Genomic DNA, 14,845 nt, shown 5'->3' with positions numbered 1-14,845 from the left:
TTAATTTAATGTGTTAGATCTACACATTATTATTTTTTTAATCTGTTTTCTATAGTTAACTATAGCTATCATCTTAACAGGGATTGTATTTTGGTGATACTGCATAAGAAATTGATTGGCTGATTAGAGCAAATGGTGTTCCATGTTTCACTCCAAATCACTAAGACCCTAAATCATTTCTTCTTAACCAGTTTAAGTCTAACTATCATGTGTTTGATATGTTCATATACTGACTACAAAGATTTGTTTATGCAGTTTTTGGATGAGATATCGGCATCTTATCATAAGGATTTGCAAACCATCGCTATTGCAATGTTTTTGTGCATTATATAAAACTCTTTTTTAGTTAAGAGTGCCTTATGTAGTGTTAGCAGAATATTACAAACGTGATGAGAAGACCACTGAAGGTTCCTGTGAAGGTTAAACATTTGTAACAGAACAACGTAACAAGAACTATTTCTGTAGAATTCTCGTTTCTATAGCTAGAAGTTAATCTATGTCGAAATACATGTATACATCTAGTGTGTGAAATGTGCAATCAAATATAAATAAGGTCTATTTTGTGGACAGGGTGTTTCTACACCCACGTGCATATGCACCCTTTATTTGAAATTCATATTAAACATATTTACAAATGCCAAAAAATACAAATAAAAATGCCTCATGTATACCTTGACATGATACATGCTCACAAAGTTGTTTCAACGAAAATCGATATGTTTTCTGCCCTGTGTAAAAAAGACAAAAAAAATTATGCTAAAATAGTCTATTTCTCGAGGTATTATTTGCCTTTTTTACATAGGATACAAAAATTATCGGTTTTATTTGAAACTTTTACGTGCACACATAGAACATGTCTCTCTATATGCTAAATTTATTTCCTAAATTTTTTACGTTTTTTGAAATATGGTTTGTACATACCGGGTGCATATGCACCCGGGATCAGTTTTGGTTTTTGGCTATTTTGTAAATAAATTTTGTTACTTTGTTGCGAATGCAATGTTGAGTTATGGGCTATTGGGGATAGATGGGCATTGCTTGTTGCATACATGAAACGTCAGCGATGCTGGCAAAAACCAAACAGGTGGTTAAAATAAATGTGTGACATCTCCATGAAACGCATGCGCCTAAATTAATAACATCGTTGGTGATCTTCCAGTCTGCTGACGGTCGAATAGGGAGCACCGTGTGTGACGGGCCAGTCTATCGCACACGATTTTACATAATGAACCGTGTGAGACAATATTAGACCCTGTTCCAAAACCGTGTGCTTTATCTTGGTGTATCGTCAACCCTTGCCTTGTGATGGTTAAGTTTACCATGTGCGACGAATCATTTCAGCCATGTGTGAAGGCCCATCTGTACTAGTGTATGTCACAATTGAACATATCTAAATGCATGTACAAGCAGCCCCTCACGCATTGCAAATGTTCAATGGCTATGATCGACTGCAATGAAAGAGGAAACACACACTTTATCTGGAAATGTTCTATCCATGATTTGGGATAAACATGGTTCTAATTTGATTTCCTGGCGGCCAAAAATCAAGCCATACTATTGAACGTGAAATATCCATAATATACAAATCAATCGACTCGGGTATATATTTAGTGCATATGTACATATGTATCAGTTTTATTATGCATGTACTACTGGACAACCATGAACATACACACTAATTTGCCTGTACAGGAGACTTCATGCAATATATGAGAGCGAAATCTTGTGGTAACTTTACAATCTAAGGGTGTGTTCGTTCTGGAATTTGGTGGAATGGAACGGACCCAGCCTCGTTCTTGTGTTCGGTTGGAGAGAAGAAACGGAACCAAGTGATTCCTCAGAAGGGAATATACCTGTAAGATGCGGAACCGAGTCGTTCCACCGATTTGGCCGAATCTGGAGGAACGGCTGCGTACGAGCGATTTTTTTTTTTGAAAAGCTCACGCTAACCATCTCTTTCTCTCGTGCGCCTCTCTCTCACCACGCTACGGCGGCCAGCCCGCGACGGCAAGCACGCAGCGGCGGCCAGAACGCAACGACGGCCAGCCGCGGCGGCGGAAGCACGCCCGGCGGCCAGCACGCGGCGGCGGCTAGCCTGCTGGGGCCAGGCCCAGTACGCGGCGGCCAGGCAGGGCACACGCGGCGGCCAGCACACGGCGGCGGAAGCACGCCCGACGGCCAGCACGCGGGGGGCTAGGCACGCGACGGCCAGCCTGCGGCGGCCAGGCATGCGCGGCCGTGCTCCTCGATTTTGTCCCGGGTTGACTTTAATTTGCAAAAAAATGATGTTTAGGCTTATGTTAATTTTGATTTAGATATATATAAAAAATCATGTTTTAAGCCGTTCCGTTCCGCTGTGAGATTCTTGAACCGAACAGAAAACGGAACCATTCCGTTTCTCGATTTTTTCTGAACCGAACACGGAGTCGGAACCGTCCCATGACCTCGGAACGGAACCGTTCCATTCCATTCCTCCTCATTCTGGAACCGAACACATCCTAAGTAGGAGCCCGATCAAGGTTAAGCAAGACACGCCCAGTAGTAAAAAGTCAAATAATAGCTCGCATATACTGCTTGTTTAGCTAGCTAGCCAGTCACACTGCATCACACGGTAATCAACTAAGAAAATACTAGTAGTATGTAATCAGTGGCTATAGTATAATCTATGTCGTCCCATGGTGACCGGCCATATATGCAAGATCAGCCTCTCTCTTGCCTCTCTTCTTTCTCTCCTCTACCTATTGTGTTTTGTTGTTTACCTGTCGCTGTCTGAGGGAATCTGAGTTTTCGTCTGCTTTAACGAAGCCCAATGCAGTACCCTCTTGTAGAGGGAATAAAGGCACCCGATCTCACCCTTGACCTCATATGTTTATTCATCTAGGTCATCTTTTCATTAAGATGCAAAAAAACTGGGGTACTACTACAACACTGACCCAATTAAGTTAACACACAAAGTCGATGTTTAAACCAATTAGAAAAAAGTTCTTAAATTATTTGTCATTGATTACATAATAATATTTTTTAAGAATTTCCCTGAATATAGTTTTTCTAAGGATTTTTGTGGCGTATAACGGTTTCCTCCGAAGGTTCGCTATTTATATATACCAAAGCATGGATGTTCTTTTTATTGACAAAAAAAAATATTTAGTTTGACCAAAAGTACACCCAGGACATAATAGAATCCACGAGAAAACAAAACAAAAGTGTATGTGATTCTTTCTTTCTTTTTGTCACAAAAATACAAAACGAGCTAGACTTACGTACTACAACTTATGTTGGAAAGAGGAATATGTGTCAGAAATTCGCTTAGGAGCTAGGGTGTAATGGAGCTCTGTATTTTTCATAACTGAAGTACATGATTTCAAAGTCTCAAAAAAAAATCTTTAAATAAATTATAGATATAGATAATGTTGTACTCTACCAACATGCAAAATCTCAACCCGGAATACTTTATGTTCTGGGCATAACAAAATTGACAAAATCTGACTGATTCAGGACATTTAAAATTTTGCACTATTCACTACTTTACATGTCAGCTATTTTCATTTTTGCGCAGCCCAAAATTATGTGTATTTTGAGGTGAGATTTTTTCGTGTTGTTAGATTAATTACATTTCCCTACATTTATAATTTTTTCTCCGAATTTTTTGAAACTTCAAAACGCTATTTTGGATCAAAAAATGGGCTCCTTGTCGCTCGAGCTCTAAAAAACTGTACTAAATATGTGTGTTCTTCTATTTTTGATCTGATTTATTTTACTGTCAATAGAGATAGCATGCACTTTTATTAGAGAATATGTGTAATGATCCTATTCCCTCCGTTCCTTTTTGTAAGGTTTTTTTTTTCAAAAGTGCTTTTCTAATGTTGAGCAAGTTTATATAGAATAAACTATGAACATCTATATTATCAAAGCAGTATCATTAGATTTATTATCAAATAATATCGATATGGTATTGTAGATGTTGATAGTTTTTTAAAAACTTGGTAGACGGTAACAAAATTCAATGTTTCTAAAAACTAATATACTAGGTAACTCTGGGGTTTACAAGAGCGGTTTGCCAGAGCTAGTTATGCCATTTTGCAGTCTTATTACTACCTTCATTCTTGAGTTGACCATATTGTCTTGTTGGCTGTGCGTTGATTTACAAATTTTCTTGGAATATAAGAACTTTAACTTAGTTTTATGATGAATGAGAGATTAGGAAAGCAGATATAGTTGGCGAGGTGTAATGTATGTTCATCCTTTAATTTTTTCAACCTATTTTTTATTTATCTTAATTTCCATCCATTGAATCTAGATGCTTGAAATCTCAAGACCATTTTAATATTTTTACCAAGTTACAAAGATTAAGAACAAATTATGAGTGCCAGCCTGATTTTAGATACCTACAATTAATAATTTACATGATACGAGATGGTGTACCTAATTAAGAGACACCATACCTTAAATTAATTTGCTGATTATCTTCTTACTTGTACCAAACAATGTGCATATGAGTAAAACAAGCATAATTATCTTTCACACTTTATCATATTGACCTTGACGTTTTATCCTGATTACATGGCAATCTCCACTGCCGTGGTGCTTCCATGTCATCAAGTGCTTGTTGCTTCCTTGTGCAAATACTGAACTCTTACACTAATAGCTATTTCGGGTCCACAAAAAGACATTAACTTTAGCTAGGTTAAGAACTTTTGACATGATTGGTTTGGAGCAAGTTTTTTTCTCTCTTGTGAAAATAATAACGGTGGTCACCGGTTTTTAGAAATACCGGTCATAATACCGCCCGAGATTTCTCAAAAAAAATTATAAATTTGTTCATAACTTTCTTTTAATTTTTTAATAAAATTATCACTACGGGAACCAGACGAGGGGCCGACGGCCGGCGGCCGTCGGCACAGCATCACCTGCCGTCGGCCCACGTCTGTGCCGACGGCCGCCGTCGGCACACCGCCGTCGGCACAGATCGCTCGCACAGACTGGCTCGCCGTGGCCCAGCCTTTGCCGCCGGCACAGACGCCAGCCCGACGGTTAAACGACACCGCCGGGCACAGAGCCGCCGGCACAGTCAACGTGGGGCCCGCGGAGCGTCTAACGGCCGTTAGGTCAAGGGAGGTACCGTGCCGACGGCCAAGCCGTCGGCCTAGACACCGCCATCGGAGGACCAGAGGCTGCCACGCGTCCACGCTCGCTGCTGTGCCGACGGCCAAGCCGTCGGCCCAGATGCTGCCATCGGAGGACCAGAGGCTGCCACGCGTCCACGCCCCTGCTCTGTGCCGACGGCCAAGCCGTCGGCCCAGGTCCTTCGGCCCCAGACGCGCTGCCGCCGCTCCGCGCTGCCGGCTGGGCGCACCCTTCTGTGCCGACGGCACAGCCCCGCCATTTGGCACGTCCAGGGCTGTGCCGACGGCTATGCCGTCGGCACGGACCATACCATTTGGTTTCCCGCTGCATTTCTGGCCCAAGACAAAGCACGCACAGCATATATAGCAGTAATATACATTCAAATGCATCACAAATGTTGCACAGCACATAATCATCATCAAATGTAGCAACAACATCATCGTGATACAAATATGTGTCATGTAGCATACACAATCATCATACATCGTCGACACATGGCACACACGATCGACGCACACTCGCTAGACACCTAGCTAAGGGAAACTAAGATCAGGGGGTCCGACTCGTAAATTCAGGCGTCCGGCCTTTGTCGAGGTAGACCGAAGTAGAACCATGGCCTGAACCATCGCGCAGGTGAAAACCCTGAAGCACCGGGAGAATGGCGGCCGGGGTGCATCGGTGTGCCCTCGCGCGACGAACCAGGAGAGGGTCGGTTCCGCGAACTTCCCGTGCCCTACATGTTTGACAAGAGTTAGCATCTTACACATGGGAAAGGAAAGCGGTGAGAACTGGTTAGGCACAGGACTTACCGGAGTCCGTGCGTAGTATGTGGCCGCGAAAGCTTCCTCGATGGGCACACCGGAGTCGGCCCGGCCTAGGTGGCTCCTCTTCCGGAAGTGCGATCCTCTCTCCGATCTGGAAGAACGTCCCGACCGCCGCAAGATAGTTTAGATGTCAAGCGCCGCAGATATAAAAAAGGGGAGGTGGGACTTGTCATGTCTTCGAACCATAAAAGATTGGAACTTACACGACTCGTCGCCTCCTGGTACTCTTCCCAAGCCGCTCTCTTGAGGTCCCACTCTGCTACAACCGTCAAATAGTTCTCATAAGCGGCCGCGTAGGCGGCCTCAAAGTGAGCCTACAATTTCCAAGAAAAGGAGTCATGTCAATTTAGCCATTCAGGGATGAATGTTGGAAAGAAGATGGAAATGAGAAAACTTACATCCGTACGACGGTGTCGAGGAGGCGCGACCGGTGGGTCGCCGGTGGTGAGGGTAGACCTGATCTGCGTGAGGGTCCTCTGCGGCTTGATCACCCCACTAAGAAGCTTCGTGCGGCCATGCTCCGCGCCGCTCCCCGCCACCATAATCGCCGTCAAGTCGGTCTCCTGCTCAATAGGATCATCCACCTCCGGATGAAGACCCTTGAACACCGAGCAGTACTTCTCCAACTCCTCTTCGGCAAAGCCGAAGTACTCGGGCAGCGAGGGCTGAGGCTGGCTCAGATCGGGCTGCTTCAGCTTCATCTTCTGCCACCCTCCCACCTCGGTGAGAGGCTCCCCGAGTTCCGCCTCCTGCACAGCAAGATAAATGTTATGTGTATCAAGTAGTAATATGAGGGGAAATAAATGCAAGTTGTTCCATGTATATATGTACCTTGTGCTTCCTGTAGCGCTCAGTGCTGCGGCTTCCCGCACTGTGTGTTCCTCCAGTGCCCCGGTTTGCCTTGTTGCGCGCGCTCTTGGCGTTGAAGTCGGCGTCTTCGCCAACCCACCTCGCTACCAAGGCCTCAAATGCGTCTTCCTTATTCTCGCACCATAGGGGCATAACCTGAAAAACCAAAACTCATTTGAAGAACACATAATGCAATCCCAACTATGCAGCAACATAGAGTCTCATTGAATATTTACTTACCTTGAAGTAATCTTCCTTTGTCATCTGAGGATCTTCCCTGATATTGTCAGCTTTCTTGACCCTCGTGCCCTGCTCAGCCTTGAAGTGCCCGATGCAGGTATGCTTCTGATTGTACCACTGTTGCCTTGTCAACCTCTGACAAGCCCTAGTCAGTACCGCCTTCCCTAGCTCAACCATATCATCAGGCACCTTATAATGGGTCTGCAATCATGCATAAGAATAATTGTGAGAGAGACATGAGTTAGCATAGTGTGGTCATGAACTATGAAGTAAACTCAAGAAGCATGCTTTACCCAAAACTTGGTGTACACGGCGTCAGAAGCTGTCCCAAAGCCCGGGCAAGGAGCTGCCTCATAGTCCGCCCAAGTCTCGGCTAGCTTCTTCTCGCCGCCGGGGACCGGAGTGTAAAAGCCCGGCCAGTACTGCCTAATAAGAGCTCCAATCATGCTCGACGGCTGGCGAACCCCCTTGTCATATGTCCAATTGCTGCACAATAATCAAAACATTAGTATGCCAATCAGTTATGCACAATAATGAAAACATTAGTACATAGCAAAATGAATCTAAATGTTCAAAATTAAACTTACTCTTTTTCGTTCGGGATGATGAGGGCTTTCGCATCCTGGCTAGTAGGCTCCCTCCTCTCATCAGGGACTTGCGCTTCACCATGAATGCGCAACTTCTTCGGCGCCATCTCCCTCTCCGCCTCCTCGTCCTGCCCCTCCACCTCCATCTCCACCTCCATCTCCACCTCCATCTCCCCCTCAGTAGACTGTGTGTGAGCGGACTGGGAAGCCACGTCGCCAGAAGCAGAGGGTATGTCACCAAGGAAAGGTCCACCTCCACCTCGTCCTCGTCCTCCACCTCCACCTCGTCCTCGTCCTCCACCTCCGCCTCCGCCTCGTCCTCCAGCTCGTCCTCCACCTCCACCTCGTCCTCCACCTCCACCACGTCCTCCACCTCCACCTACACCTCCACCTCCAACTCCACCCATGTCATCGTCCGCGTAACGCGAGCTGGCACGCGTTGGTCTTCCACTTCTAGTGGTCCCAGTGAACTTCTGTTGGCTCATACTCTTCAAAATGGAGTTCATGGATTGCTTGCTTCCGCTCATATTGATCAATCACCTGCATTGACAAAGAGTAAACAAGTAAGCATTCATGCCTTAATAAAATGTAGACACTAAGCAAAAAATAGATACTAAGCATAAGAAGCATATTGAAAAATAGATACTAAGCATAAGAAGCATATTGAAAAATAGATACTAAGCATAAGAAGCATATTGAAAAATAGATACTAAGCATAAGAAGCATATTGAAAAATAAATACTAAGTATAAGAAGCATATGGAAAAATAGATACTAAGCATAAAGGCATAAAGGACCCTCACCTCGAATCATCACTATCATAATGAGGCATTGGGTTCTCATAACGAGGCATTGGGTTCTCATTTTCACTATCACTATCAGTATCATGTGAGTAATGAGGTTGGGTGGGAATGTCCGGTGGAGTCTCATCATTGAACCCATTGCCCTCATGTAACTTGGTGAGCATTTGTATGTCCTTTAGGTCCACCACTGTTTCACCATGAAGATGTGCCTCGTTCTCGAGGTCCTCAAGACCAATTTCTATTTCGAAATCCCCAAAGTTCTCTTGCTCTTGATAAAAATTCCCTCGTATGTTACGGGTCAATGTTGTTGTAATCCTCGTCGGAGGGCATGGGTAGCTTACCATGTGGTGATACCTTGAACACGACTTCCCAGCCTTTGAGGTACTCCTTTTGACATGGGTAGGGCAAATAATAAACTTGCTTGGCTTGGTGAGCCACAACAAAGACATCGGCTCCGCTATAGCAGGTTGAAGGCCTAACTTCCACTAACCCAATGGAAGGAGTGCTTCTCATTCAACTTGTGGGTCGAACCGGTGGCATTTGAACACAACGAGATTGAGTTGTATGTTTGTCCTATTGAATGTCAGCTCGTATACATTCTCTAACCTTCCGTAGTATTCTATGTCATCGGATCCTTTGGTGAAGACCCCGGTATTTATAGTTTTTGGGTTAGGCCGATTCTTACGGTGATACTCTGTATGGAAGCGATACCCATTCACATCGTACTTCTCATACATTGAGATTCTACGGTTGCAACCCTGGGAAACACATCTCAGCTCATCCGTCATCTCAACGTTGGGATCACCTCCCTACAAATTCAGTTCAAATTGTTTCTTTGCATTAGTTACGTGTAATAAGAGGGACAAGTCACGGATTGCAAAAGTATTGGATAAAAGGGACTTGTTAGAAATTACTTTTTCGTAGAACCAATCCAGGAATTTTTTCTTTCCGGGACGACTCTCTTTCAAAAGAATCTCCATCTCCGCATCAGAGGGATCCGTCGATCTCGTCCAATATTCATCCTTGTATTGGCTAAAAGGAAGAAAAAACGTATTAGACCAAAAAAAATCGAGTTACTAATAGCAAAGTAATTTGTTCACCATTTTACCTTATGAATTTGAGCACTTCTTGCATGTTCGTAACCACATAAAACATTATGCAATCTTTCTCTTCCTTTGTCAAGATGCCCTTTTTAGAGGCACCAGCCTTGCCACCGTGACATTTGAAGAGGAGGAGCTTGGGGTCATGCTTGGGCTCATCGATATTGTACCGAGATATCGGGTTATGCATAGTGGGAACATCATCCGCATAGTACGTTGTCGTGGCGTCTGCCATCTCCCGGAGGATAGTTGCCTCAGCTATGCATGCTTCAATCTTATTTTTGTTGCCACATTTGTTTCGAATATACTTGAACTCTCTCTCAATGCAAAACTGCCAACGATACTGCACCGGTCCACCCAAGAGTGCCTCGTTCGCAAGATGCACAATGAGATGTAACATCGGAGTAAAGAAACCTGGTGGAAAGATCATCTCTAACTTGCATAACAACTCCGGCACTTGATCATGCAACTTCGCAATCACCGACTCACATATCTCGCTTAGCACGGACCGTGCGGAAGAAATGGCTCAACTCCGCAAGCACTCGCCGGACATGCTCGGGAGATACCTCGAACCATCACCGGCATCGGTCGCTCAATCCATATATGATAGTCGTGACTCTTGAGCCCGTTTACTTTTCCTGTTGTAAGATTGACTCCCTTACTCATATTCGAACAATAGCCATCTGGGAACATAACGGCGTATTTCAGCCACATCATTGCCTCCTTCTTCTGGAGACTATCAAGCACGTAGTTGGCATGCGGCTTGACCCAATTTTTTCTATTGCCCTCAGGAGGATGCATGTGTAGTCTTTGCCTGTCACACAGATTCTCAACATCGACTCTAGCCTTGACATTATCCTTTGTCTTGTCAGGAATGTTCAGGACGGTGTTAAAAACGGACTCCCCCACATTCTTTTCGGTGTGCATCATATCGATGTTATGGGGAAGTTCGAGATCCTTGTAATACTCGAGCTGCGTTAAGCCTGGCACGTGAGTCCAGCTTGTGTGTCTCACCATATCCCACATATGTTTTGCCGGGTTCTTTACTACGCTGGAGAGCACGTAGCTCACCATCAACAGTTTCACCATTGAACTTTGGTATCGTTTCTTCTTCACGCACAACTTTGCCCTTTGTGAAGTTCTTTTTGTCTCCTCTGAACCGATGCCCTCTTTTGAGGTACTTTCGATGTTTGTCAAATGCGACATATTTGCGACCCGCATTCAGCCAAATGAACTCCAATCGGTGCTCGCACACTTTGGGCATGGAAACCTACCAGCTGTACAATGCCCGCAAAATAGAGCGTACCCAGGTAGGTCGTGCATGGAATATTGGAACCAAACTTTCATGACAAAGTTTGTCTTCGTTGCTCGGTCGTATGTCAAGGTCCCATGGTGCCAAGAGTGGTGCAAATCATCCACAAGCGGTTGCATGAATACACTCAAATTCTTCCCCGGGTAATCAGGCCCTGGAATGATCATCGACAGGAATATGGTCTTCCTTTGCATAAGGACTCCGGGAGGGAGATTGAGCGGAATAACAAACACGGGCCAACAGCTGTACGCGGATGCTGACATACCATATGGATTGAATCCATCGGTTGCTATCGCAATTCTGACATTCCGAGCATCATTTGCCTTATCAGGGTGTTTTGCATCGAAGTTCTGCCATGCTTTACCATCAGATGGGTGCCCCATGTTTAGTCGTCCCTCCGCGTCCTTGAATCTCAACCCGTTCTTATGCCACGTCATCTGTTTGGCTGACTCCTCGGACATGTAAAGCCGTTGGATTCTTTTTATGAACGGGAGATAACGAAGAATCTTCACGGCGACTTTTGTCTGCACCTTCTCACCATTAGCTCTGGTTATCTCATGATACCTAGAGGACCCACACTTGCTACAATATTTGTCATCCGCAAACTCTTTCCAAAACAAAAGACAGTTTTTGGGACAACAATCATACTTCACATAATCCATGCTGAGCGCTTTCAACATTTTCTTTGCTGCATACATGGTTTTAGGCAGACAATGGCCTTCGGGCAACATGTTACCAACAGTTACCAAATTTTTTTCAAAGCATGCACGGGTCTTTGTCGAACCGGGCCTTGTCGGCTAGTACTTGCGCGATGGCATCGAGCTGAGAAATTTTTGCACCCTCGTATAGAGGCCTCTTAGCCGCAGCCATCATATCATAGAAGGCCTTTGCGGTAGGCTCGGGTTCCTCCGGTTCGGCGGTTCCTCCGGTTCCGCGGTCCCTCGGGTTCGCGGTTCCTCCTGTTCGGTGATTACGGCATGTAGGCATCGTGGAGATCATCTAGCAAGTATCTAATCCCATCGTCCTCATTGCCATCGATTCGCTGCCTCATCACCTCACCTCTGTCACGTTAAATGCGAGCAAAGTCGACACACGTGACGTAATCGTGCATATACCCATTCAACCAAAGATGTTTAGTCATATCATCCTTTCCGTGACGATGACGCCTCTTGCAACGAGCGCAAGGGCAACTTGGACGAACGCGACTTTGAACCACGCGCTAACTCCTTCACTAATAAATTGGTCTTCCATACCCACTCTTCGTCATTTCAATCGAACTAGCACGGCCACTGTACATCCACCCATTATCAGCCATCCTCTGCTTGATTGGGAGACAAACAACAAATAGTACCATGAAATTAAATGCATCATATTTTTATTTTACCGGGCGAAACGCATGCATCAACCTACATCTCTACTAGGTGGGCTCCTAGCAGCCGCCGGATCCGTAGTTGGCTACGTTCTCCATGCTCTACCCCGGTCCAAGTCAGAATTTCGGCAGCACCTCCCCGCTGCTCTCCCGATACACGTCTCGGCAAAAAACCGAGAGGATGTGCATCCGGAGAACAATGGGGAGGCGCCGCCGAAATCCTGACTCGGACCGGAGTAGAACATGGAAAACGTAGACAACTACGCATCCGCCGACTGTCCCGTAAATGCCGCAAGCGTTACGGTTGAAAATATGCCGACCACTAATGCATATTTATCCGCGTAACGCTCGCGGACGGGAAGTGACACCTAGGTTACGCAACTTTACTTGAAAAATGAATCTAGTGATGTAAAAAATATGGAGGAGGTGGAGTTTTAGCTCACCCTCGGCGATGTCGGCGACCGTCTCGAATCGTGTCAAGCAGTAGGGACCCGGGGTCGTCACGCCATCGGCCTAGTTTAGACAACAACAAATTCAAATTGTTAAAATCATATTTCTATTTCTACTGGCATCATCTCTGAAATGATAAACACCCTCGCATATAGTTTTTGTTCATGTTGCATATTTAATCTGGACAATTCAGAGATGATGCCAATGATGCATGACAAATTCAGATTTGAAATCCTCACATTTTTCTGCTGAAAATGGATATATAATTTGCACAATTTAGATTTGTAATTTGAGAGATATGAATTATGCCATAATACTCATTTTATATCAGATTTTAATTATGTCCAAAATTTTATTTACCCAAAAACCAAAACAAAGTTCATAGATGGATAGATCATGAAATGCTGATCAAAATGGATATATAACTTGTCAAATTTGCATTTGTAGAAGTGTAGTTTTAAGTACTTTGAAAAGTATCCAGATTTCAACATTTTTTTAGAAACAAACAAAAAAAAGGTAGCATGCAGGGGGAGGGTGAGTAGGAACCGTGCTCACCCTGGAGGAGGTGGAGGAGGAGTTGCCGGCGACGGGGAGGAAGATGTGGCCGTGTAGACGTCGACGGAGGCGAGGACGGGCTCGCGGGGTTGGAGGAGGGGACGGCGGCGACGGTGAGGAGGAGGGGACGGCGGGGTTGGGGAGGGCAGTGGCGGAGCAGGGGAGGCGGCGGCGGCGGCGCGCGGGGTTTGTGGAGGCGACGGCGGGGTTGGCGCAGGCGGCGGCGGCGGCGGGGTTGGTGGAGGCGGCGGCGGCGGGCGGGTTGGTGGAGGCGGCGGCGGCGCGCGAGGTAGGCGGCGCGCGGGGTTGGCGGCGGCGCGCGAGGTAGGCGGCGGCGCGTGGGCTTCGGCAGTGGCGGGCGCGCGGGGTTGGAGCTTCGGCAGTGAGGGCGTGCGGGGTCGGTCGGCCCGACCACTTAATTACTAACCCTATCTGTGCCGACGGCTAGGCCGTCGGCACACTTTTTTTTTTCTATTTTTATTTTTCTTTCTATTTTTATTTTTCTTTTTCTTTTTTCCTTTTTATTTCTTTATTTACTTTTGCAGTGGTTGCTAGGAGCTGAGCGCGCGGGGTGGAGGAGCTGAGGGTGGCGACACATAAAATGACTCCGACACATAAAATGACGCCACACATAAAACGGGGCCGCCGGGACATGCGGTATGGCTGTACCGGGCGCGCGGTTGCACCCGTCCGCCAACGCGCGAAACGGAAAACATTTAGCACATAAAATGACGCGTCCTAGACCTAAAACCATTTTTCCCTCCATTTATTGAGCGAAGGAAAGTGTCGCCCCATTTCAAATCCGGTCAGTTTCCAGCGGATTCGGCGGGGCACCGCAGGAAGCGGGTGGGATTCCCAGATGGCTTCCGCGCGCATATGGCATGTGATAGGTGGTGCGTAGGAGGTATCCTACCACTGCGCGGAGGTCCCGCGCGATACTGAAATGCGCACCATGTAGCTGCTTCACAAAAAAGCCCTTCCGCTCTCCCGAAAATGGAAAAACCGTCGCCCGTGGTTCGGATTGGAAATCCGCGACCGGGGCCTTGCTTCCCATCCTAGGGCCCACGCACGTGCCAAATATGGCCTCGTTCCGACAAACTATGTGGTGAAACGGGCCGTTTCCTACTCATTTCCCCTAAAAGCCATAGAACTCCGGACGAGATAGCCCTGTTCGTGAAGGGTTCTCCAAGATAATTGCCGTATCCCAGTTCCGTCTTTTGCAGTGGTTACTAGGACACATAAAATGACGCCACGCGGCTCCGCTCGATTTTTTGGGTCCGTTTGCTTTGCCAACTGCGCAAAACGGGGCCGCCGGGACATGCGGTATGGCTGTACCGGGCGCGCGGTTGCACCCGTCCGCCAACGCGCGAAACGGAAAACATTTAGCACATAAAATGACGCGTCCTAGACCTAAAACCATTTTTCCCTCCATTTATTGAGCGAAGGAAAGTGTCGCCCCAGTTCAAATCCGGTCAGTTTCCAGCGGATTCGGCGGGGCACCGCAGGAAGCGGGTGGGATTCCCAGATGGCTTCCGCGCGCATATGGCATGTGATAGGTGGTGCGTAGGAGGTATCCTACCGCTGCGCGGAGGTCCCGCGAGCATCGAAATGCGCACCATGTAGCTGCTTCACA

General features: G+C 46.3%; 2 protein-coding genes across 2 annotated transcripts; both read right to left on the bottom strand.

The window, feature by feature from the left end:
* Window positions 1-6,116: 6,116 nt before the first annotated feature.
* Window positions 6,117-7,049, bottom strand: LOC139830823 (uncharacterized). Its single transcript, XM_071819636.1, has 2 exons — window positions 6,780-7,049; window positions 6,117-6,697 (listed from the first exon to the last, which is right to left on the bottom strand). The coding sequence occupies exons 1-2, from the start codon at window positions 6,948-6,950 to the stop codon at window positions 6,290-6,292; spliced, it is 579 nt and encodes a 192-aa protein (XP_071675737.1). The 5' UTR covers window positions 6,951-7,049; the 3' UTR covers window positions 6,117-6,289.
* On the bottom strand, window positions 6,999-7,770 carry LOC139838893 (uncharacterized). The gene is made up of 3 exons (XM_071828908.1): window positions 7,625-7,770; window positions 7,331-7,523; window positions 6,999-7,238 (listed from the first exon to the last, which is right to left on the bottom strand). The coding sequence occupies exons 1-3, from the start codon at window positions 7,768-7,770 to the stop codon at window positions 6,999-7,001; spliced, it is 579 nt and encodes a 192-aa protein (XP_071685009.1).
* Window positions 7,771-14,845: the final 7,075 nt, after the last annotated feature.

Source organism: Lolium perenne, chromosome 4, assembly GCF_019359855.2.
Source record: "Lolium perenne isolate Kyuss_39 chromosome 4, Kyuss_2.0, whole genome shotgun sequence".
In the NCBI taxonomy this organism is placed as follows: Eukaryota; Viridiplantae; Streptophyta; class Magnoliopsida; order Poales; family Poaceae; genus Lolium; species Lolium perenne.
This window is presented reverse-complemented; position numbering and strand designations above follow the sequence as displayed.